Source organism: Bufo gargarizans, chromosome 2 (genome assembly GCF_014858855.1).
Source record: "Bufo gargarizans isolate SCDJY-AF-19 chromosome 2, ASM1485885v1, whole genome shotgun sequence".
Taxonomy (NCBI): Eukaryota; Metazoa; Chordata; class Amphibia; order Anura; family Bufonidae; genus Bufo; species Bufo gargarizans.
Window position 1 is genome coordinate 631099050 of NC_058081.1, and position 25299 is coordinate 631124348.

At 43.6% G+C, this 25299-nt stretch overlaps 1 protein-coding gene across 2 annotated transcripts in view; it reads left to right on the forward strand.

Annotated features, from left to right (window-relative positions):
- Positions 1-23379, forward strand: part of NPHP4 (nephrocystin 4) — a 277786-nt gene extending 254407 nt beyond the window's left edge. For both annotated transcript variants that reach the window (XM_044278368.1, XM_044278369.1), the window contains exons 27-30: positions 2783-2954; positions 10863-11042; positions 20603-20743; positions 22203-23379. In XM_044278368.1, coding sequence (XP_044134303.1) covers positions 2783-2954; positions 10863-11042; positions 20603-20743; positions 22203-22373 — 664 coding nt within the window. In that variant the 3' untranslated portion in view covers positions 22374-23379. The remainder of the gene's footprint in view (positions 1-2782; positions 2955-10862; positions 11043-20602; positions 20744-22202) is intronic.
- The last annotated feature ends 1920 nt before the right edge of the window (positions 23380-25299 follow it).

The window sequence follows — 25299 nt, forward strand, 5'->3', positions numbered from 1 at the left end:
TGATGAATTTATTTTTACATTGTGCATTTCATCTTACAGTTTATTTTCCTATATACAGTCAGGTCTATAAATATTGGGACATCAACACAATTCAAACATTTTTGGCTCTATACACCACAACAATGGATTTGAAATGAAACAAATAAGATGTGCTTTAACTGCAGACTGTCAGCTTTAATTTGAGGGTATTTACATCCAAATCAGGTGAACGGTGTAGGAATTACAACAGTTTTCATATGTGCCTCCCACTTGTTAAGGGACCAAAAGTAATGGGACAATTGGCTTCTCAGCTGTTCCATGACCAGGTGTGTGTTATTCCCTCATTATCCCAATTACAATTAGCAGATAAAAGGTCCAGAGTTCATTTCAAGTGTGCTATTTGCATTTGGAATCTGTTGCTGTCAACCCCTTAAGATGAGATCCAAAGAACTGTCACTATCAGTGAAGCAAGCCATCATTAGGCTGAAAAAACTAAACAAAACCATTAGAGAGATAGCAAAAACATTAGGCGTGGCCAAAACAACTGTTTGGAACATTCTTAAAAAGAAGAAACGCACCGGTGAGCTCAGCAACACCAAAAGACCCGGAATACCTCGGAAAACAACTGTGGTGGATGACTGAAGAATTATTTCCCTGCTGAAGAAAGCACCCTTCACAACAGTTGGCCAGATCAAGAACACTCTCCAGGAGGTAGGTGTATGTGTGTCAAAGTCAACAATCAAGAGAAGACTTCATCAGAGTGAATACAGAGGGTTTACCACAAGATGTAAACCATTGGTGACCCTCAAAAACAGGAAGGCCAGATTAGAGTTTGCCAAATGACATCTAAAAAAGCCTTCACAGTTCTGGAACAACATCCTATGGACAGATGAAACCAAGATCAACTTGTACCAGAGTGATGGGAAGAAAAGGAACTTCTCATGATCCTAAGCATACCACCTCATCAGTGAAGCATGGTGGTGATAGTGTCATGGTGTGGGCATGTATGGCTGCCAATGGAACTGGTTCTCTTGTATTCATTGATGATGTGACTGCTGGCAAAAGCAGCAGGATGAATTTTGAAGTGTTTCGGGCAATATTATCTGCTCATATTCAGCCAAATGCTTCAGAACTCATTGGACGGCGCTTCACAGTGCAGCTGGACAATGACCCAAAGCATACTGCAAAAGCAAGCAAAGAGTTTTTTAAGGGAAAGAAGTGGAATGTTATGCAATGGCCAAGTCAATCACCTGACCTGAATCCGATTGAGCATGCATTTCACTTGCTGAAGACAAAACTGAAGGGAAAATGCCCCAAGAACAAGCAGGAACTGAAGAAAGTTGCAGTAGAGGCCTGGCAGAGCATCACCAGGTATGAAATCCAGCGTCTGGTGATGTCTATGCGTTCCAGACTTCAGGCTGTAATTGACTGCAAAGGATTTGCAACCAAGTATTAAAAAGTGAAAGTTTGATTTATGATGATTATTCTGTCCCATTACTTTTGGCCCCTTAACAAGTGGGAGGCACATATACAAACTGTTGTAATTCCTACACCGTTCACCTGATTTGGATGTAAATACCCTCAAATTAAAGCTGACAGTCTGCAGTTAAAGCACATCTTGTGTTTCATTTCAAATCCATTGTGGTGGTGTATAGAGCCAAAAATGTTAGAATTGTGTCGATGTCCCAATATTTATGGACCTGACTGTAGCAAAAAAGGACCTGCACTCACTTTCTTGATTATATGGAGAGACGTTTATTCAAGGCCTAATAGCATCATCAGTGACTAGTTTCGGCTCAAGCCTGAGCCTTTTTCAAACTGCAATACTTCATTAGTGAGAAACACAGGATTTAAACACATACACTCCGCCCAGTGATTTCGTCATGTTACCATGACAACCAGTAAACAGTGTGAATAAATATAAGGTGTCAGAGTGAAAACAACAGACATGGCAATGTAGTAACCATAGGCAAAGTATCCAGCAAATTGTACCAAAGTTATTCAAAAGTCCATTGTGTTATTCTTCCTGGTAAAGCTGCACATCTTTGTAACATTGTTTATGTTTTCTGAAATTGTGGGAGATAAAATACATAAATAAAGGGTAACTACAAGAAGCTGTTTAGTTCATAATCTCTATTCAGACCCATAGGTTCCAGTGTCTGCAGCTTATGGGTTTTATGGAGTTTATTTTCCTCAGTAAATACAGTGGAGAAAAAAATATTTAATAGATTTTCTTTCTCCTCATCGCTGTCTGCCACTCACCCCTCATCACTCTGTTAAGGGCCGACACCTTCAGATTTATTCTTTTTACCATTTATATAATTGAAGAATATTTTAGGGTTAGCTTTACTCTCTTTGGCAATGAATGTCTCTTGTTTTGCTACTTTTATTTGTCTTTTACATATTCAATTTTTTTTCTTTATAGTTTTCCAATGCTTCCTCGCTACCCTCCTGTTTTAGTGATTTAAATGCTTTCTTTTTGTCATTTATTCCTTTCTTTGCAATTCTATTTATCCACATTTGTTTTTTCTTGTTCCTTATCCTTTTATTTCCATAAGGTATGCACCTCTCACAATAAGATTTTAGGATGCTTTTAAAAATAAATTATTTTGTGGCTGTATATTTATTTTTAAGGACTTTGACCCAGTTAGTAAGGCCAATGGCCTATTTTAGTTGGCTAAATTTAGCTTTTTTTGAAGTTTAGTATTTTTGTTCCTCCCTGAAGAAAGAGTCTTTTTGACACTTGGAAGTGTAATAAAATATAAAAGCAAAAATAATTTGAATGTATTTGACTGTTTTATAGAGATCATTGGCTAGCTGCACCTATTCAGATCTGGCAGATCTACATCCATTCCCTGAAAAGAGTAGACATCAGTTGCATCACAGGCCAGCTGACCCAAATGTCCTTGGTTCTACGGGGAACACAAGTGGTGCGGAAAGTGAGAGCTTATAGTTCCCATCCACAAGAACTGCAGGTAAGCTGTTAAAGGATTATCATGGCATCTACGAATTGCTTTATGGCACATGACTGCAGCATGAGACTACACACAGGGTTTGATTCTAGTCTGTATCCCTGGAGACAAAAAGGTTTCCATAGGAGCTGTGGACACACACCTGTTATTTTTCAAGGCTATTTGCAAACTTGCTTCGTTTTCTTTTTTTTTTTTTTTTATACACTAGGGATGAGCGAATCGACTTCGGAGGAAACATCCGAAGTTGATTTGCATAAAACTTTGTTCTAATACTGTACGCAGCAGGAGCTCCGTACAGTATTAGAATGTATTGGCTTCGATGAGCCGTAGTTATTGCTTTGCGAAGTCTCGCGAGACTTCGGGTAATAACTTCATGAATTTATTTGTACTGTAAAAAAACATTTCCCGAACTCGGGTTCAGTTCCAAATGGTACCTTGGAACCGAACCCAAGTTCAGGAAATGTCTTTTTACAGTAAAAATTCATTTATGAAGTTATTGCGCGTAATGGGCTGTGCTGGGAGCTGACGTCATCTGCCTGCCCTGCTACCTCATGTAATAGGGGGAAAACAGTTATAATACGTGAAATATACAATAATATATAAATAAATATCTTAATTTCGTTAATGCTCATTGATCAGCGTGGCCAGCGCTGTCAGTGAGTTATTCTCCTGTACTCCCAACATACTGACTAATGAACTAGCCGCCAGGAGCGATGTCTTGGTGAGCGGTAAGCGTGCAATACTGGCAGTGCAGGGAGGCAGGGGGAAGCTCCTCTACTGTATATAGGGACAGTAATATACTGTAACTGTCCCAGCTTCTCTCTGCACTGCCTATAGTGAGTGCTTACCGGGAGTGCAGGGGGAAGCTCACTGACAGCGCTGGCCACTCTGATCAGTGAGCAGGAACGAAGTGAAGATATTTATTTATATGTTAGTGTATATTTCATGCATTATAACTGTATTGGCCCCACTATATAGGACAGATGCCCGCCAGCTCCCAGCACAGCCCCTTTCCCTATCTTCCTAGTCAGCGCAACACTGCGCTGTTGGGAAGACTGATGTCCCTCAGAAGAGGCTCTGAGAAAGTTTTTTACTATAAATAAAGGTTTTCCCTAAATAAAGTATATTGGAAAAATGTTCCCTATCCCTGTCTGTACACATTAGCAAAAAAAATAATGAGTTACACTTTAAACATTAACATTAAAGGGGTTGTCCAGTCTTTTCTTATGTGATAGCCTATGTTCAGGATAGGCTATCACTACCTAATCATCGGGGGTATGGCTCCCCACACCCCTGCGGATCGGGTGTTCCATGTAGCGCTTTTGCCGGAAGTTGACACTGCAAATACACTGCACTGTCAACGTTGTAGTGGACAGTGGACTGAAGTCAGTGGGTGCAGCACATCCCAGTACAATCTTGACGGCACTCTCAGTAGCTCCAGCACCGACTTTTGGCGGGTGAGCTACACATAATAGATGATCGGCATGGGTACACAGTGTTAGTGAGGATAGGCCACTACTTACAAAAGGCAGGCCAACCGCCTTAATGTGGACCTGTTAGCAGTATTAACACCATTAAACAAACCATAGTGCCTAGTAGGGTTGATATTGCTGATTAAACAATAGTGACCTGATTTACTGTTCCAGTGAAAACAGAGTTCTCGTCCTAGCCCTCTAGGTGCACTTCAGATCCTCCATTTTCCATGCTCTCTCCCCCTGACTGCCAGGGCCAGGCATCAACATCCTCTCATCTGGCCCTATAGTAGCATGCTGACACCATGCGCCACAATTTTGGCACGTGAGCAATAAACATCAGTTCAGCTAAAGTAGATGTACCGTGCAGGTGCCAAAATTATGGTGCATGGGGGGGAACAAGGACCGGAAGGTGTGTCGTACTGAACCATCACTGGGGAGGCTGGAGAGGCCTGAGGGCTAGCCTCCTTCCTACGGACTATGGACCCTGAACTATGGAGACCCCCCTCAGCGCCAAATGGAACTGGAGTTATAACTATCGTGCCCGGACATCCCCAAGCCAACCTGACAGGGTATAGGCGGGTATGCCGACCGATGGAACTAAGGGAGAGTAATGTGAGGCCATGTTATGGCATTTACCGACCACCCCCCCTCTGGCTCATTCTTCTACAAATGGGAAAATTGTGTAACTTCTGCCTGTGAGTGATTACGTTATCCCATTGTGTTGGTTAATTGTATCTCAGGTGGGTGTTTTCTGCCTGTGAGTGATTACTTTATCCAATTGTGTTGATTAATTGTATCACATACAGTACAGTCCAAAAGTTTGGACACACCTTCTCATTCAAAGAGTTTTCTTTATTTTCATGACTATGAAAATTGTAGATTCACACTGAAGGCATCAAAACTATGAATTAACACATGTGGAATTATATACATAACAAAAACGTGTGAAACAACTGAAAATATGTCATATTCTAGGTTCTTCAAAGTAGCCACCTTTTGCTTTGATTACTGCTTTGCACACTCTTGGCATTCTCTTGATGAGCTTCAAGAGGTAGTCACCTGAAATGGTTTTCACTTCACAGGTGTGCCCTGTCAGGTTTAATAAGTGGGATTTCTTGCCTTATAAATGGGGTTGGGAACATCAGTTGCCACAGAGTTCTAGCAGCAGACACATCTCTAGAACAACTGTTAAGAGGAGACTGTGTGAATCAGGCCTTCATGGTAGAATATCTGCTAGGAAACCACTGTTAAGGACAGGCAACAAGCAGAAGAGACTTGTTTGGGCTAAAGAACACAAGGAATGGACATTAGACCTGTGGAAATCTGTGCTTTGGTCTGATGAGTCCAAATTTGAGATCTTTGGTTCCAACCACCGTGTCTTTGTGCGACGCAGAAAAGGTGAACGGATGGACTCTACATGCCTGGTTCCCACCGTGAAGCATGGAGGAGGAGGTGTGATGATGTGGGGGTGCTTTGCTGGTGACACTGTTGGGGATTTATTCAAAATTGAAGGCATACTGAACCAGCATGGCTACCACAGCATCTTGCAGCGGCATGCTATTCCATCCGGTTTGCATTTAGTTGGACCATTATTTATTTTTCAACAGGACAATTACCCCAAACACACCCAGGCTGTGTAAGGGCTATTTGACCATGAAGGAGAGTGATGGGGTGCTGCGCCAGATGAGCTGGCCTCCACAGTCACCGGACCTGAACCCAATCGAGATGGTTTTCGGTGAGCTGGACCGCAGAGTGAAGGCAAAAGGGCCAACAAGTGCTAAGCATCTCTGGGAACTCCTTCAAGACTGTTGGAAGACCATTTCAGGTAATTACCTCTTGAAGCTCATCAAGAGAATGCCAAGAGTGTGCAAAGCAGTAATCAAAGCAAAAGGTAGCTACTTTGAAGAACATAGAATATGACATATTTTTTATTGTTTCACACTTTTTTGTTATGTATATAATTCCACATGTGTTAATTCATAGTTTTGATGCCTTCAGTGTGAATCTACAATTTTCATAGTCATGAAAATAAAGAAAACTCTTTGAATGAGGAGGTGTGTCCAAACTTTTGGTCTGTACTGTATGTGTGTTTTCTGCATGTGATAGGTTTATGTAAGAAACTGTCTCAGTCTTCCACAAGGTCCCCATGAGAGTGTCCCTTGCTGGAAGAACGGCATAAGAGGCTGACATGTAGCCCCATTAAAGTGTCCTGCTCTACCCTTCATGAAGTCTGGGCTCATGTTTGGGGGGTTGGAGAACTACACTCTGGGGATTGCTATAATCACTATTCTCCCCAGAGCATAATCTCTAGCTCTTGTAAGAGCTGTTCCTGTTTTGCTCTGTCGACTAAGGAGAGGTTCACCCACTGGAAGCTGGAGCCCGGGTTGGGTCCAGGGTGGGTGGAAAACTGCAAAACCCCAAACCAAGCTGCGGCGGTTCATGGGATTTGCGGTGGTTATGGTGTCGAGTGTGGTGCTGATGGTCCTTGGTGAGCACTAGGAGCATCGTTCGATGGAGGCACCCAGTCTGTGTGGCAGGCAATCCGTCACATTGGTGGCAGCAGTAGGATTTCTTCCCATTGCGAGGAGCAGCACCTTAGAGACACTGGTAATGTGTGAATTTATAATTAGGGCAACGCTAGTACTCGTACAGTGCCCCTGGCTACAGCAGCATGGAATCAGCTAGTTCCTGGACAGTGTTTCATAATGAAGAGGAGGATCACCCGGATTACAGGGATGCAGTCCGGAAAGGCGTATGGCATGAGGCCCTGGAGGACATGCAGCGTCGGCGGGGCGAGAATCTCCCCAGTGAGGAGCAGAAGATGCAGATGCGATTGGAGCTGTAAATGCCTCTACTGGGAGAGCAGCCCCTGAAGGGGTGGGTGTCGGAGCTCGAGACCCTGGTATGGCAGTAGATCTGGCTGGATGATGCATACCAGGCACTATGGGAGGACCCACAGTCGGCAGGTGGATATGGGACCGTGGTCTCTCTACCGGCCCAGATCCCCAGAGGCAGTGTAAAGGGAGAAGAGACAACCGGTCTCTCTCCCCAGCGGCAGCCAGTGTCACAGATAGAAGAGACTGTCGATCCCTCATATTAGCCGCAAGCATCACTTGGTGGAGATGGTCGCTACCACTACCCAGCAGCATTACAGGGAGAGGTGACAATCGGTCAATCTCCCCAGCGGCAGGGCATCCTACAGGGAGAGGAGACAGTCGGTCTGGCTCCCAAGCGGCAGAGGGCGTTCCAGGGAGAAGAGGTAGCCGACCTCTCTCCCCAGCGGCAGTGTGGTTACCCAGGAGATGATGTGGGTGGCTTCCCTCTCCTGCGGACCAGTTGGAAGAGGTTCTGGATTCATCTTGTCTGACTAACACAGGTCCAGACCAGTTGGGGGTCTGGTACCTGGTTAGTCTACTGTTGGGAGGGGAGAAATGTGATGGACTGAACCGTCACTGGGGCTGCTGGAGAAGCCTGAGGGCTAGCCTCCTTCCTACGGACTATGGACCCTGAACTATGGAGACCCCCCTCAGTGCCAAACGGAACTGCAGTTATAACTATCGTGCCCAGACATCCTCAAGCCAACCCGACAGGGTCTAGGCGGGTATGCCGACCCATGGTACTAACGGGGAGTAATGTGAGGCCATGTTATGTTTTTTTAGTTCGGTAGAGGAATCTACCCACCACTCAGAGGAGTCTGGACACCACTGGTCTTGCCTTCTATTGAAATATCATGTTAATTCAGCGAGCCAAATGTTAATAGTGTTGTTAGGGTGGATAGTGGTTGACCTGCCACTTCCTAATGTCTATAGGCAGCTTAGGAGAGAGTGTTTGTTTTATCTGCAGGCTGTAGATAAGTTGAGACGGCTGTTTTAATCATTACGCTCGGCCACCTCGCATCCAGCTTTGATTGCTTCAGTTGCCTCATAAATTAATTTAATTGCAGCTCTAGATTAGGAGGCACGCTGCTGATTGACATTCATCTCAACCCAGTGAGACGTACTGCCAGGTCTCTGCAGCCTTGAAACCTGTGACAATATCCAGGGTTGTAGTAGACTGCAACAGTATTGTTCATGTATTTTTAGACTTTTTTTTTTTTTTTTTACTAGGTTTGGTTTTTATAGCTTTTTTTCTATTATGTTTCTTTTTTTTCTTTCAGTGCCTTAATATTTTATACTTAGAACTACAGTAGGTATCCTGATGAATCTGTATCTGTAAGGGCTCATTCACACGATTGTATGAATGGGTCCTCATCCGTTCCACAATTTTGCGGCACGGGTGCGGACGCATTTATTTCAATGAGGCCGCAAAAGATGTGGACAGAACACCATGTTGTCCGCAGCCGTTGTTCCATTCCGCTGCACCGCAAAGTGCAGACGGACAGCAATGTTCTTTTTGGAGAGCAGCGTCTTTCTACTTGCAATCTTGTAATGCACACCATTGTTGTTCCTTGTGATGGTGGACTCATTGCTTAGAGGTTACCTTGGGTTCCCTTCTCTTGTCATGATCTTTGTTGGTCTACCACTTGTGGGGAGGGTGATAATGGTTTAGAATTTTCTCTATTTGTACACAATCTGTCTGACTGTGGATTGGTGGAGTCCAAACTCTTTAGCAATGGTTTTGTAACCTTTTCCAGCCTGATGAGCATCAACAACTCTTCTTCTGAGGTCCTCAGAAATCTCCTTTGTTTGCGCCATAATACACTTCCACAAATGTGTTTTGGAAGATCAGACCGTTTGATAGATCACACCTAATTGTCATCACATTGAACACCTGACTCTAACTTTACCTTCAAATAATCTGCTAATCCTAAAGGTTCACATACTTTTGCCACTCACAGACATGCTATTGGATCATTTTCCTCAATAAATAAATGATCAGATCTTATATACCGGTAGTTTGATTTGGTTATCTTTATCTACTTTTAGGACTGTGAAAATCTGATGTCGTTTTCAGTCAAATTTAAGCACAAATATAGAAAATCTTAAAGGGTTCACAAACTTTCAAGAAACACTGGAAAATTAAAGGGGTTGGTTATTGATCAGTACTGATTGTATTTTTATTGTTACGACAGATAAAATAAATGTCTCAACCTATAATTATTTTCTGCCAGGTAAAACAAGATAATGACACCTATCCTTTTTGTAATCTGTGATTGCAGATTTATTGATATTCTGTTTCCTGAACATGATTATGGGGACGGCCATCTTGTCCAAGCTGTTATTAAAATAATTTAGATAGATGCTTTACAGCAACCGCGATGGGCCATGGACACAATAGACTGAAGGGGGCACATTGGCTTCTATGGGAGAGTTTTCTAGGCATGTTCTGTGACCTGTGCAGAGGTCAGGAGGCAGTAGATATCACCTATTGTGTTATCTATATATAGAAATGCTGTCATTTTAATCCTGCCTGTATTGATAAGGAGATGACTGCTGTACAAAGCAAGATGTGGCACCTAGTGGCCAGAGGGAAAACTGCAGGGTTTAAGGATTGTTTTTTAAAATATAGATGACATGGAAAATGAAAAATACGAATTATTTGAAAATATGTTTAATTTAGAAACTCAATTTAAACGATAGGTTATTTTCTGACGACACATTCCTTTTAATGCATCGCCTGGTTGGCTGTGGCTTAGCCAATACATTGCCGTGGGAGGGGCCTGAGTAGTGTCCTAATTAGAAATAGAATAACCATTTTCAATAACGTAATTGATGACCAGTGCCTGCATCTCACCTTTTGATGTCTGCCCATAACATTTGCCTACCCTGGGCTTTTTCAGCCTTTTCACTGTGACATTATGTGGATCCAGATTGCCATCCACATGCTGTCTGGTTTGAATGGTGGATCATGATTTACCAGAAAAATATATCATGCAAGGAATTTTTTAAGTTAGCATTGCTGTAATTTGTACCCAGTTTATTGAATGTCGAAGTTTGATACCTTTGATGCATCTTTAAGTCTAAGGGCTCATACACAAGAACATATTTTTTTTTTGCGGACCGTATACGGAACTATTCATTACAATGGTTCCGCAAATATCCCGAAAAAAAAAAAAAGGAACTTACTCCGTGTGCATTCCATTTCTGTATGTCCGTTCTGCAAAAAAAACAAAAAAACTTTTCCTATTATTGTCCACATTACGGACAAGGATAGTACTGTTCTATTAGGGGCCAGCTGTTCCGTTCCGCAAAATATGGAATGCACATGGACGTCATCCGTATTTTTTGCAGAACACAAAATACATACGATCGTGTGCATGATCCCTAACACTTCTGGCTTGAGATGTTACTTTGCTTTCTATACCTCACCTTTACTGGAATAAGTTCTGTAAATCGCATCTATGAAGTTAGGGAGCATCTCATTGAGGTTCTAACCCAAGAGGATGTTACAAGCTGCAAATAAACCCTGGTTTTTGTCTTTTTTTTGCCCCGCTTAGGTTGACCCAGAGAGTGTATTTGTGCTGCCTCCAAATGGAATCCAGGATCTGCATATTGCAGTGCGTCCTCAAAAGGCCGGAAGCAAATTCATCTATCTCAATTTGGTTGATGTTGATCAGCATCAGCTTGTAGCCTCCTGGCTGGTCTGTGTACTAAGCCGGAACCCAATCATTTCTAAGGTAAGGACTACTGGGCGACATTGAGACTGCAAATGCTGCAGTGCCGGTTACAACTAATGATCGTGAATTAGTTTTTGCTGTTTGTGGGGTCGGCAACCTGTGGATTGCAGCAAGACCAGATTCACTATCATTAGTTGTGATACAATAGCACAACGCTGCAGTTTTATGCCGTGTGGAGCCATAGCCTAAATAAACAATGAATGCTATGAAATGATCTTTATTGCACTCTATTATATGTTTGATCTCCCAGTGACTCAATGACCAATCCATTAGACTTCTCTGACCTCTGCTGCGGTCTTTAGGCTTTACTTTGGCTTGTTCTTGTTCCTGATTTCAGATGCCCTATCCACTTCCATGCTGGTTAGCTTCTCTCATCTTCCCTTTCAAATATCATCTTTGTCTTATTCAACAGACCAAAGGTTATGAACACCTTTTGTGAGCAATCTTTCTCCTATTATAGATAAATTCTTATCAAACTGATAAAAATATGGCTTAAAGCGCATCTGCCAGAAGATTTGTCCCTATGACACCGGCTGACCTGTTACATGTGCACTTGGCAGCTGAAGGCATCTGTGTTGGTCCCATGTTCATATGTGTCCGCATTGCTGAGAAAAATGATGTTTTAATATATGCAAATGAGCCTCTAGGAGCAACGGGGGCGTTACCATTACACCTAGAGGCTCTGCTCTCTCTGCAACTGTCTCACCCTCTGCACTGTTAAATATCATCAACCCTGGCCCTGTCAACCAGAGTGGAGAGGGAATGGCAGCTGCTCCTAGAGGCTCATATATAAAAACATAATTATTCCCAGCAATGCGGACAGATATAAACATGGGACCAACACAGATGCCTTCAGCTGCCAAGTGCACATGTAACAGGTCAGCCAGTGTCATAGGTACAAATCTGCTGACAGATGTCCTTTAAATTAGTGTTCATGAGCTTTCATGAGTTCAGAGATATTATACATCTGGCCGTCAGAGCAGCAAATTTTAAATAAAGACCAGTTACAAAAATGATTTTTAGCCCAACATGAGTAAAATCAGTCATAGAAAATTGCTACTGAAGGCCTTTAAAGAGGTTTTCCAGAAACTCTTATTTTCTTTTCTAATACCTGCTGCCCACCTCTTCCTGGTGCTTCGATCCTTTGCGCTGCCTCCAGTGTGTCCATGTTCCAGTCCCTGCTGTGTTAATATCCGAATCTTCATGGGCATGGTCACATGCTCTGCTGCAGCCAGTAACTGGCATCAGTGGTGACGTGGACACAAGTGGCACATCACTGCTGAACCCAGTCATTGGCTGCAGTGGAGCATGTGACCGTGCTCATGCAGCGCCAGATGTAAACATTGCATGGACCACAGATCAGGATACATTTTCCATTTACGGAGGCAAGCTGCAGGCATTAAATAAAAATGTATTATTCCTGGAAAACCCCTACATACAAAAGTCAACTTCATTTAAATCGTGACATTTATACGATACTGTTATTTGGCATTCCAAAAGAGCAACCCAGAAGCATCAGGAAGGGGGACGGGGCTGTCCTCACGTTCAGCTTTGTAGGGAACAGTGTCACCCAATTAGCACTTTGGTGCCCCAGCTTCACCTGCCCCCACACCCAACCCCGCTTATATTGGTCTTTATTGAGATCATTTGTTGTAGTTAGACTTTTACAGAGGAATAGTACAGTTTCAGCAAAAACTTTTTTTTGTGTTAAAGGAAACCTTATCTAATCCTCCAATCTATTTTTAAATCCCTTCCTCACAGCTTTCAGAATCTCTGCTTGCTGTCTCTCAGGATAAATATCTGTCCAGGTGCCATTTACTTACACTGGAACTGCTGTATGAATTTCCAACTGATGCATTTGTCTATCTAAAGTCGATTAAAGGGGTATTCTTATCTGAGCAATTTATGGCACAATGTGCTCTGTATTTACTTTGGGTCTCCATTTTTGACACAGGATCAGATCCCAGAGGTGGGACTCGCACCGATTGGCATACCCTGTCAGTTTGTCATAAATGTCCCAGATGGGACAACCGGTTTAACAGTTGTCTCACTTAAAGGAACACTCCAGGCAAAACTGGTACGCTGTGTTAAAGGGGTTTTCCTAGACTTTTAAATTGATGACCTATCCTGTGCATTGGTTATCACTATCTAATCGGTGGAGCTCTGACCTGGGCCCCGCTGATCAGCTTTGAGAAGGCACTGGCTCTCCTGTGATCTCCGTGACCTCCTCACAGCTTACCAAGCACAGCTCTGTACATTGTATAGCTGCTGTCCTTGGTATCGTGCTCAACCCCATTCAATTTAAGGGGGCTTATTTGCAGCTAGACCACGTGACTGATGAACATGACATCACTGGCCTAGGAAAAGCTGTGAGAAGGCTGCGGCGCTACTGTGAGCAATGGTGGCTTCTCAAACAGCTGATAACCAGGAATCCTGGGTGTCAGACCCCCGCCAATCAGATACTGATAACCTATTCTGAGGATAATTTATCAGTTAAAAAGTTTCATAAAACCCCTAGTGTAGGGCCTGAGATGGTGGAGCATTACACAGGGACTCAAAGAACACCAAAGAAAGAATCCATGTGTCATACTCCACCCCCCGATGCCCTACACTAGGCATAACACAGTGGATCAGCTTTGCCCAGACCAGTGACGCACACGTAAGAGGGGGCATTCAGAGCCCTCTCCGTGGACACACGCACAGGGCTGGCTGTTATGAGCGCTGCCATCAATACAGATAGAGGCGCTAACTGCTGGAGCGCAGGGGAGCTGGCGGTCCTTTCATTCACTAACCGCAGCTCATCTTCCCACACTGTATCTCTCCTCCAGGCCTGGCCCAGCAGTGACGTCATGACCTCAGTCAGCGCTCCTAAGCAGCATGATGTACTGTCATACATCGCGCTGCTGTGTAGGAGAAGCTGGGAATCAGTGGGCGCTTCTCCTCCTACAAAGCAGTGCGATGTCTGGCAGTTTCCTGCTGCTGTGGAGCGCCGGCATCTGAGCATCGGAGAAACCAGGTGATTATTTACAGTTTTTTTTTTATATCCTTGGAAGGGGGCACACAATCTGGCATAATTACTGTGAGGGGACACATCTGGCATAATTACTGTGAGGGGGCACACAATCTGGCATAATTACTGTGAGGGGGCACACAATCTGGCATAATTACTGTGAGGGGGCACACAATCTGGCATAATTACTGTGAAGAGGCATATCATCTGGCATAATTACTGTGAGGGGGCACATCATCTGGCATAATTACTGTGAGGGGGCAGATCATCTGGCATAATTACTGTGAGAGGGCACATCATCTGGCATAACTACTGTGAGGGGGCACATCATCTGGCATAACTACTGTGAGGGGGCACATCATCTGGCATAACTACTGTGAGGGGGCACATAATCTGGCATAATTACAGTGAGGGGCACATAATCTGGCATAATTACTGTGAGGGGCACATAATCTGGCATAATTACTGTGAGGGGGCACATCATCTGGCATAATTACTGTGAGGGGCACATAATCTGGCATAATTACTGTGAGGGGGCACATAATCTGGCATAATTACTGTGAGGGGGAACATCATCTGGCATAATTACTGTGAGGGGCACATAATCTGGCATAATTACTGTGAGGGGGCACATAATCTGGCATAATTACTGTGAGGGGGAACATCATCTGGCATAATTACTGTGAGGGGGCACATCATCTGGCATAATTACTGTGAGGGGGCACATCATCTGGCATAATTACTGTGAGGGGCACATCATCTGGCATAATTACTGTGAGGGGGCACATTATCTGGCATATATACTGTGAGAGGGCACATTATCTGGCATAATTACTGTGAGGGGGCACATCATCTGGCATAATTACTGTGAAGGGGCACATCATCTGGCATAACTACTGTGAGGGGGCACATCATCTGGCATAATTACTGTGAGGGGCACATCATCTGGCATAATTACTGTGAGGGGCACATCATCTGGCATAATTACTGTAAGGGGCACATCAGGCATATTTGGCCATGGCTACTGTGAGGGGGCACAATGTTGATATAGCTACTGTGTGCTGTAAATGGGCAAGAGTTAGGCTACTTTCACACTTGCGCTTGATCGGATCCGTTCTGAACGGATCCGATCATATTAATGCAGACGGAGGCTCCGTTCAGTACGGATCCGTCTGCATTAATAACTTAGAAAAAATTCTAAGTGTGAAAGCAGCCTGAGCGGATCCGTTCAGACTTTCAATGTAAAGTCAATGGGGGACGGATCCGCTTGAAGATTGAGCCATATGGTGACATCTTCAAGCCGATCTGTTCCCATTGACTTACATTGTAAGTCTGAACGGATCCGCTCGCCTCCGCACGGCCAGGCGGACAGCTGAACGCTGCAAGCAGCGTTCAGCTGTCCGCCTGTCCGTGCGGAGGCGAGCGGAGCGGAGGCTGAACGCCGCCAGACTGATGCAGTCTGAGCGGATCCGCTCCATTCAGACTGCATCAGGGCTGGACGGAGGCGTTTGGGTCCGCTCGTGAGCTCCTTCAAACAGAGCTCACGAACGGACCCATGAACGCTAGTGTGAAAGTAGCCTTACTATGTGTGTATAATTATGTTTTGGGTGTAGGTGTGGCCTAGTATGAAAAAAGTTGCCGCACATGTTGTCCCTCTTTGTGTTTTTCAAAAGTTAGGAGGTATGCGGCTCCCCTGTGCTCTAGCAATGATAGGTATCTGAGGGGGCCACACGGGAGTCCTAGTACTGTGTGAGGGCCCCTTACACAGTATGACTCCCAGTGCCCACCCCCCATTCATTTTTCAGGTTAAATTGCTGGTGTTGGCACTTTCTGATAAATAAGTAGGTTTTGGGTCGCAGTTTAGGCACCCTGTCTTTAAAATGGTTTGTCACCACTAGCCTAAACTGTTCCTTTAAATCATGGTCTAGTCCAATCTACCAATCCTATGATGACTTCACACCTAATAGAGACAATGGGGCACATTTATTAAGACCGGCAGGCCTCTACATAACTTTGGTGCATCCAGCGCCAGTCTAAATGTAAAACCGCTTCCTAGCTGTCTTACATTTAGACCATTTTCTAGGTGTAGAACATGGTGAATAGGACAGGCCTGAAGACCCACCCACACCACGCCTACAATTTTAGACCTTGCGTGAACGGAAAGAAGTCGCAGATAGTGGCTAACCATTTTTTACTGCCATCTGCACCTGAAATACACCTAATTTAGGCATATTTCAGATTAATAAATGATCCCCAATGTGACCTAAATAGAGACAACATCAAAATCATAAATCACAGCAGAAGGTTTCTTTCATTGATTTTATTTGCAATGGATTTGCGGCAAAAGTTGTGCAAACGTTTTCGGACGTGTCTGGCCTTCGTCGGGCACTGTGCCGCTGGAGGTAATAGGACATGCTGGTAGGTGCAGTGATGGGAGCCTATGGCCGCCGGGATGTACATACATGCACGTATGTACACCCCGGCGGCCATAGGCTCCCATCACTGCACCTACCAGCATCTCCTATTACCTCCAGCGGCACAGTGCCCGACGAAGGCCAGACACGTCCGAAAACGTTTGCACAACTTTTGCCGCAAATCCATTGCAAATAAAATAAATGAAAGAAACCTTCTGCTGTGATTTATGATTTTGATGATAACGGGGCACCCTATCTACAGCACAAAAAGGCAGACAGACACAAAGTTTTGGTACTAAATAGAGACAATACATCGTCACTAAAAGGTTTCTTTTTAACAACTGAGCCGTTCTGATATATAGCCCCCTTACAATTTTGTATAAGAGAATCTGTGTAGCCGCCTGGCAGCTGAGCAGCATTTCTAATTTACTAGCTCATAATTGCCTATGAAGTTATAGTGCATCTGTGACCTATCTCCAGTCTGAAATAAATCACACCGGGCTCCATCCATCATCAAGATTTAATTCTGCCTTTACTACCCTCTCATGGATTGTATTACAAAGTTGCAGAAGTTGTTAACATAAACTTGTTCACTTGTTCCTTGCAGCCCATTCATTATCATTGGCATCATCAGAGTATTGAAGTCATGGCCAGACATTAAGGCCCATTTCACACGGTGAACGCATTGCACCCGTACTGAATCCGGACCCAATTACTTCAATGGGGCTGTGCAGATGAGCAGTGATTTTCATGCATCACTTGTGCGTTGTGTGATAATCGCAGCATGTTCTATATTCAGCGTTTTTCACGCAACGCATGGGGCTGCATGAAAATCGCAAGCATCTGCAAGCAAGTGCGGATGCGGCGCGATTTTTCACGCATGGTTTCTAGGAGATGATAGGGATGAGCAACCCCGGACCACATTAAAGTAAATTCACTCTAATATTTTCCCTTATAACATGGTTATAAGGGAAAATAATAGCATTCTTAATACAGAATGCTTACTAAAATGTCGATTGAGGGGTTAATTTTTTTAAAATAAAATGTAACTCGTCTCATCCACTTGATCGCGTAGTTGGCATAGTCTTCTTTCTTCTTCTTTCTTCACCACGTGGTGAGAGCGATTGCGTCATCAAAGGTCCTTTTGCAGGTCCTGAAAGAAGAAGAAAGAAGACTATGCCGACTGCGCGATCAAGTGGATGAGGGGAGTTCATTTTTTTATTTTTTAACCCCTCAATTGACATTTTACTTTGCATTCTGTATTAAGAATGCTATTATTTTCCCTTATAACCATGTTATAAGGGAAAATAATAAAATCTACAGAACACCTCACCTAAACCTGAACTTCAGTGAAGAAGTTCGGGTCTGGGTACCACATTCTGTTTTTTATCACGCGTGTGCAAAACGCATTGCATCCGCGCGATAAAAACTGAACAACTCAATCGCAGTCAAAAGTGACTTAAATTGCATGCGCACTTGCGCGGGTTTCCCGCAATGCACACAGGACTCATCCGGAGCAAATCCGGGACGCCCGTATGAAAGAGGCCTAAGACCATTCAGTGCTTTGTGTTCCTGGCCAGTATACATAATGATTGTCCAAGAGATTAAAAATAATCAAATCTCTGTTTCTTATACAACTACCCAAATATCTCTCAAAGCTCTCCTATGAGTACATATTCAGGGGCGGATTGGCCATAGACCCTGCAGGGAAATTTCCCGGTGGGCCGATGCCCAGGGGGCTACCCAACCTCTCCTGATGGCCGCAGGCCAAGTCTACGGAGATATGATGCTCAACAGCTACAGGTGCCCTCGTTAACTTAACTGTATTGTCGTCCACAGGACATGATACAGTTAAATACTGTTGAAAGGGTGGCAGTATTTTGTCCTGCACTGTGGTATTTGACTCTGCTGGAGTGGTACTTTGTGCTGCACTAAGGTATTGCTGGCCCTGTCTACTTCTGTTGTCCCTTACTATTTGTGTTGACCTTCCCTACTTATGTTGCCCCGTCTTCTATAAGTTTATCCCTGCCTACAACATGGGGCCACTTTTAGGTTTTTTTCCAGGGCCACTTTAAGTTCCTAATCCTCCCCTGTACATATTACAATTCTTTGTTAGATGATACAAACTTTCTATTGGAATAATTTTACCCCTTAAACACAGGGAAGTTTTTTTTTTTTGTTTTTCACTCTCTGCCTTCTCGGGGCCATAACTTTTTTATTTTTCCTTTCACATAGCTGTATGAGAACTGGATTTTAGCTGAAAGTTGTACTTTATAATGGCGCCATTTAATATTGCATATGATGTAATGGGAAGCTGTAAAGATTCAAAATGGGGTAATAATGGAAAAAATGCAATTCTGCCATAGTTTTATGGGTTTTATTTTTACGGTGTTCACTTTGCGGTAAAATTGACCTCTTACTGTTATTCAGTACAATTACAGAGATACCACATTTATATATTTTTTCTTGTAATTTAATAATACTTAAAAAAAAAATCCCAAGTTTTTTTTTTTGTTTTTTTTCTTTGCATCGGGGATGTAAAGGGATGAAAAAGCAGACAATCAGCCATTATGATTTTGTTGAACATGTGATCATTACATTGCTTGTCCCATAGACTGCAATAAATTACCATTGCAACCTATGGGAGTTGCGCTATGTTTCTATGGATCTCTGCTACCCACAGGCCTTCATAGGAACTATTGATGTGGTAGCCCTCCAGAGGGCTCCACAAGAAATGAACGACTCCCCCAATTTCCACACTGGGAAGCCGTTTAGGCCTTGGTAAAGCTGCCTAAAATGCTGTGATCCTAATTGACCATGGTATCTGAGGGGTTAAATGTCTGTGATCAGGCTGATATGTTGGCAGGAATTAGGGACGGTTCAGTATTTTATTTTTCAGCACCTACCAATGATTTGCATTTCCCAAAGGAGATCCATAATGACAGATGGTAGTTTTAGGATCCTCCAATTAAAGATCCCTTGAAGAGTCTGCCTGTATAGAGATGTTACTGAAGGACTTGGCTTCTGTACTGCTTTAAAATTTTGAGCTATTATTTTGCATTATGATAAATGACTGGAGTATTCTCCCTGAAAGGGATTATTACAAGCTGACATATATAATTTTGCTTGGCTATTCATTGTTAAAACTATTTGAATTAGTATGTCGAGCGCCAGATCCTGGGGGAGCAGAAATGAAACATTACAATCCGAAAATATTAAAGCTCTAGTGTAATTTATTTCTAAAAGTGCGTTGCTAGCTGAATAAGGCGCCCAGCTATCCTAATGGAAATGAATTCGCAAATGTGAGAGTGGACTCCAGTCAATCGCTTTGTAGTTGTTAATTAGATTTAAAGGCTAGCTCTACCTTCACCATCATTTTATTCTTCATTACACGTATGATGAAAAAAAGCACTATTGTACATTGCATTGATTAAAAATTGCTTTAGGTCTATGGCCACCTTACAGACTTATGCATCGCCATGGTGACAGACTACAAACAGATCCCTGTGTAGTCTGGTCGAGCTGTCACGCTCCTTTCCATTTGTCTCTTACTTCTTGCTAACATACAGTACATTTGGTTGATTATTAAGAATTAGGGGATAGAAGGACGATCTCTGGGGCTCCCATGAACCATCCAGTTACGCGTTTCAGACAGCACCGTGCTATGATTAAGGGCACACACGTGGTTTTTGCTGTCCTAAACATGTAAGCATCTGACGTGGATGATGTTTTTCTTGTGAATGATAAAATGGATGTTCCATGGGAGTGCTGGAGAATGTCTATTCTTCTGTTTCTTGTTCGTGTGAACCTGTTTCCGGCTCGGGGGGTTTCCATTTACCCTGCTAATCGCCCCGGACAGTGGATCTCACTTGGCAAGCTGTGCCTTGTGTTTTTTCAGTAAGGAAGTATGAATTGAGGAGCAGTCTACATAGGGTACTTTGTAACCATGGAGACACATAGATCTACCTAGCAGCAGAATGCAGTAACCGTTAGGAGATATTTGTCTTAATAAAGGCTGTTTGCAAAGTTGCTTTGTTATATTTTGGTAGATGTACTGGAGCAATAAATAATGGTGGAGTTGTACATTTAAGAGGTGCCAGTCGAATGTTTGCTGATCCTGCCTTATGTCTTCATAGGCTTTTGAAATAACAGTGTCTACTGGAGAGAAGGGCTGTAACAAAAGGATAACTTACACTAACCCGTATCCAACCAGGAAGAGATACTCGCTCCATACCAACAGGGCCGATCTTCTGCAGTTCAAGGAGAACACCTTTGAGGTAATGGTTACCACAGCCTCAGCCTGCTGAGAACAATACAGTCTTTGTTTTGTCTTCGGTCACAATTCAGGAGTAATTTCCTAGTTTCAGCTTTTTTCCCCAGCAATTTGACTGTCAATGTAGCTTCCAAACAGTATCCACACTTTTCTAGTTGTACATCTTGGGGCATAACTACAGCGGTGCAAAGGTTGCAGGTACTCCCAGACCCTGGAGCTTAAGGGCCCCCAAAGGTTTCACTACTCATACGAGGCGATCAGTTGAAGGGCCAGATCTTCCCCGGTCGCGAAGGAGCTTCTCCCCTGTGCACCCCCCACATACATATCACATTATTAATCCTACCAATTTGGGATCCTAGGAAAGCTTTGTGTAAGCTAGGACAGCAGTATTGATTTTTAATCCTGCTTTCCCAGAATGGTGCGTTCCCAGTTATACTGAATTTCACACTACGTAACCCTTCTGCCCATCCACCCCTCCTGATAAAGAAGTATTCACATCTTGTAAAGGATATGCTATCACTATATGATTGGGGGGGACTCCCATCTTTGGAGATCCTCACTGATCCTGAAAATAAAGGGGGCGCCGTGCCGGTTCAAGTCAATGGGCGGCAAATTCCTGCACTGCCGGATGGCCAGGAGCACTGATGTACAGGGAAAACTTAGATAAGGAAGCATCGCTGCACCAGTGCTGTCGGCTTCTCATTCTCACAATTGTCGAGGGTCCCAGAGCTCGGACTCCCATGGATACAACGTGATGGACTGTCCTAGAGTAACTATCAGTTTTATTAGACGGGAATACCCCTTTTAATGTCCTTAATTTATTTCAAGGAGATGCGGCACTAATTATGCAAATGCTCTTTTATATAATATGTAAATGAAAGTCCCCCTTTTTATGCAGGACTGAATTAATGCAGTTCTAGTGAACCAAGAATGGGGCAGATAACTCTCACCATTGTGCTCCGCTGCTTAAATATTCCATTTGCTCTACCTAATTAAGACATTCTAATTGCAAGGTACAACAGGTCATCCATACCAGCCGCGGAGACTTGTAAAGCAAGTGATACAAATGCGCGCCGCGACCGCTCGCAGGAAGCGACTTTGAGATTAGTTAAATCAAGGTCTTCAGCACCTTTTATATCAATGTGTATTATAAAGTTGCACTCTACTGTAAAATAATCGTTTACAAGTTCAACAAATTTACGTGTCCTCTAAATGTTATTTTTTTTTTAAATTTGGAATGCATAGAGGACGACCATAATGGGATCATTCTACATGACAGAGCAGAGGTTACTTTTACAGACGATACTTCCGAGTGCTTTGGATAACTTACTGAAGCGCATGATCTATTGACAGTGTTTATTTTCCGCTTTCAGTCTACCCAGGGAAACATTGTATCAATTCCTTAAATAATGACTGTCTTAAAGCCACGGTAGCCTTCAACAACTCTGATCTGTTTCCTGTAGGTTGGCGCTGGTGAAACGTACACGATTGGGTTGCGCTTTGCGCCTAGCGAGAGCAGCGGGCAGGAAGAGATTCTCATATTTATCAATGACCACGAAGATAAAAATGAAGAGACGTTCTGTGTGAAGGTCAACTATGAGCAAGCAAAAAAGAAAGGTTCTTTGAAGGTGTAGACTGAAGGTGTTATCCAAGAGTCTAACAGACCTCCCAGAGTGGCCGACCCGCAGTGGAGATCATACTTACCTGGTTCCCACCGCTGGGTTCGGTGTCTAACACTCCTGGAAAAGCTCTTCCTCTCCCTGCCATACTGAGTCCAACATCCATCGATGGGGGGACACTTGACCGCTGCAGCCAATCACAGGCTGCAGTGGTGGCCTTTTCCCCTTGCCTCATGACAAGTGGCCATATGACCAAGGGTAAAAACTGGAAATTCAGCTTTTACCTGGATTCTTGATGGCTTATGTCTCAACCACCAAAGTTTCACTTACCTCATTGCTGATACCCCTTTATGCTCAAGCAGGTCTCTGTGCCCAGCATTACTACCTTATTGACAATGTCATCAAACACAGGAGTCTGTATAGAAATAACGCCTCCTGTTGGTTGCCACGCCTTATTGCACTGTATGCTGACACTGACCAGCAGGGGGAGATATTGTCTATGCAAACTCCTGGACATCTTGAAATAGGGTTGTATCAGATTAGAAAAAACAGAGCTGCTTTCTTTCACAGGTTGTATGTGATATTGCAGATCAGTTCCATTGCAGGGAATTTGGCTACGTTGCAGTCCCACACAAAACCTGGGGACAGGTGTGGTGCTGTTTCTGGAAGAAAACATCCATCCTTTTATAATTCTGGAAAATTAATTTAAGGCCACACTCTTGGGATAGTGATTCCTGGAGCAAGCTTTGAAGCTCAGATCTGTTGTAGGTTAGTGGGGGATTTCAGAATCTGTGATGATGAGGCAAGTTGAAACTTTGGGGACGGTTGCCCTATGGTGAATAACTTTGAGAAGTTTAACTGTACTCTGTTGATTTTTAGGCGTATATGTGTTGTGTGGTTTTCATTGCACTTTTGTTTCTTGCAAATGATTAAAAGTTTTATATTGTATAAATATATATTTTTATAAGATTTATTTAACTTTATAATTGTTGAAGTGCTCACTTTGTCTACAGCGTATCAAATAAAGTATTTTACAATTGTGTCACAGTTCAGTCATTTATCCCTTGATTTATGGACATAGTCCATGCTAGTCAGAGTGAGAAGGGAAACCACAAGGACGTCAAATTTTACTAGCCAGTATGTGAATGAATACCAGGCAGCCAGACACTGCGGTGAAAATCCTAGTGCTTCAGGAGGCTCCTATATGCAGCGGTGTACTGGTAATTTTAAATAATTATTCATTTGCATTAAAAGAATGGACCGAGTTTTGGTAAGACTATTGATATGTCCTAGAGAGGGGGCTTGACATCCACTGATGGCTAGAACGAGGAGAGAGAAGTGCACATATTGCGGTCTCTCTCCTTACTACAGACAGGTTCAGTAGAAGTCTATTGGCCCATCTTGATTCCATCCTATCCAGTGAAGAAAGAGAGTGCCTTAGGGTACTTTCACACTAGCGTTTTTTCTTTTCTTTTCCGGCACTGAGTTCCGTCACAGGGGCTCTATACCGGAAAATAACTGATCAGGCATATCCCCATGCATTCTGAATGGAGAGTAATCCGTTCAGGATGTCTTCAGTTCAGTCATTTTGACTGATCAGGCAAAAGATAAAACCGTAGCATGCTACGGTTTTATCTCCGGCGAAAAAAAACTGAAGACATGCCGGATCCGGCATTTTTCCCCATAGGAATGTATTAGTAGAATGCCGGATCTGTCCTTCCGGCCTGCGCATGCGCAGACCGGTAAAAATGTGAAAACAGATACAAGACGAATCCGTCTGTCCGCATGAAAAGCAGAGAGACGGATCCGTTCTTGCAATGCATTTGTGAGACGGATCCACATCCATCCGTCTCACAAATGCTTTCAGTCACATCCAGATCGGCGGATACGGCGGGCAGTTCCGACGACGGAACTTCCCGCCGGATAACACTGCCGCAAGTGTGAAAGTAGCCTTACTGTATGCGAGCACTTCTCTCTCATTTAATATAGCCATCGGTGGGGGTCTCAGCAGTCAGAACCGCACCTATCAGAAGTTTTGATATTCCTAACATATCTAAAGTTTTACCAAAACCCTGTGACCCTTTAATGTGGCATTTCACAATTTCATGCTTTTGACCAATGGGATTGGTCTCTGCAAAGTTGAGTGACAACCCTGTAGGTACTGGAATGGTGGTCACTAGTGGTTTTCCTCACTATCTGTTACTCATGTAGGTGACCAAGAAGAAATTGCAATATATTAAGCAAAAGTAGATCCAACACAAGGTAAGTTGGACCTGTCTCAGGATATGTCACATACACGCCAGGCATGGCTACCGATATCTAGTAGTAACCACTTTGCATTACTAAAGGGATACTCCACTCAAAAACAAATGTCTTCATGGTAATGATTAATTAGTAAGTCTTTCAAACTCCTTCTTAAGCCGCACTGTTTTCTGTGCAGCATAAAATACTACCTCATGTTAGGACACCAGGAAGCCACTGCTGTAAAGAAGAAAAAATCACTGGGTTTTGGTAAGATTATTGATATGTCCTCGAGGCCTATTAAAAGATATAATAAGTAAGGGCCTGACCTCTAACGCTGGGTTCACACCTGAGCGTTCGCGATGGAGCGCTCTGTATGCGCGATTGTATGGGCGTTTGCAATCGCGCATACAGAGACTATGTTCCTACGCGCTGTAAAACGCTCAACAGGCAAGAACCAATGATTCCCTATGGGAATGGTTCTCACCTGAGCGTTTTACAGCGCGTACGATCGCGCTGTAAAACGCCCGACGCCCCAAGAAGTACATGAGCTTCTTTGGGGCGTCTTGTCGCGCGTTCCCGTACATAGACTTCAGCGGGAACGCGCGACAATGGGCATTCGCTTGTCTCTGTATGCGCGATTGCAAACGCCCGTACAATCGCGCATACAGAGCGCTCCATCGCGAACGCTCAGGTCTGA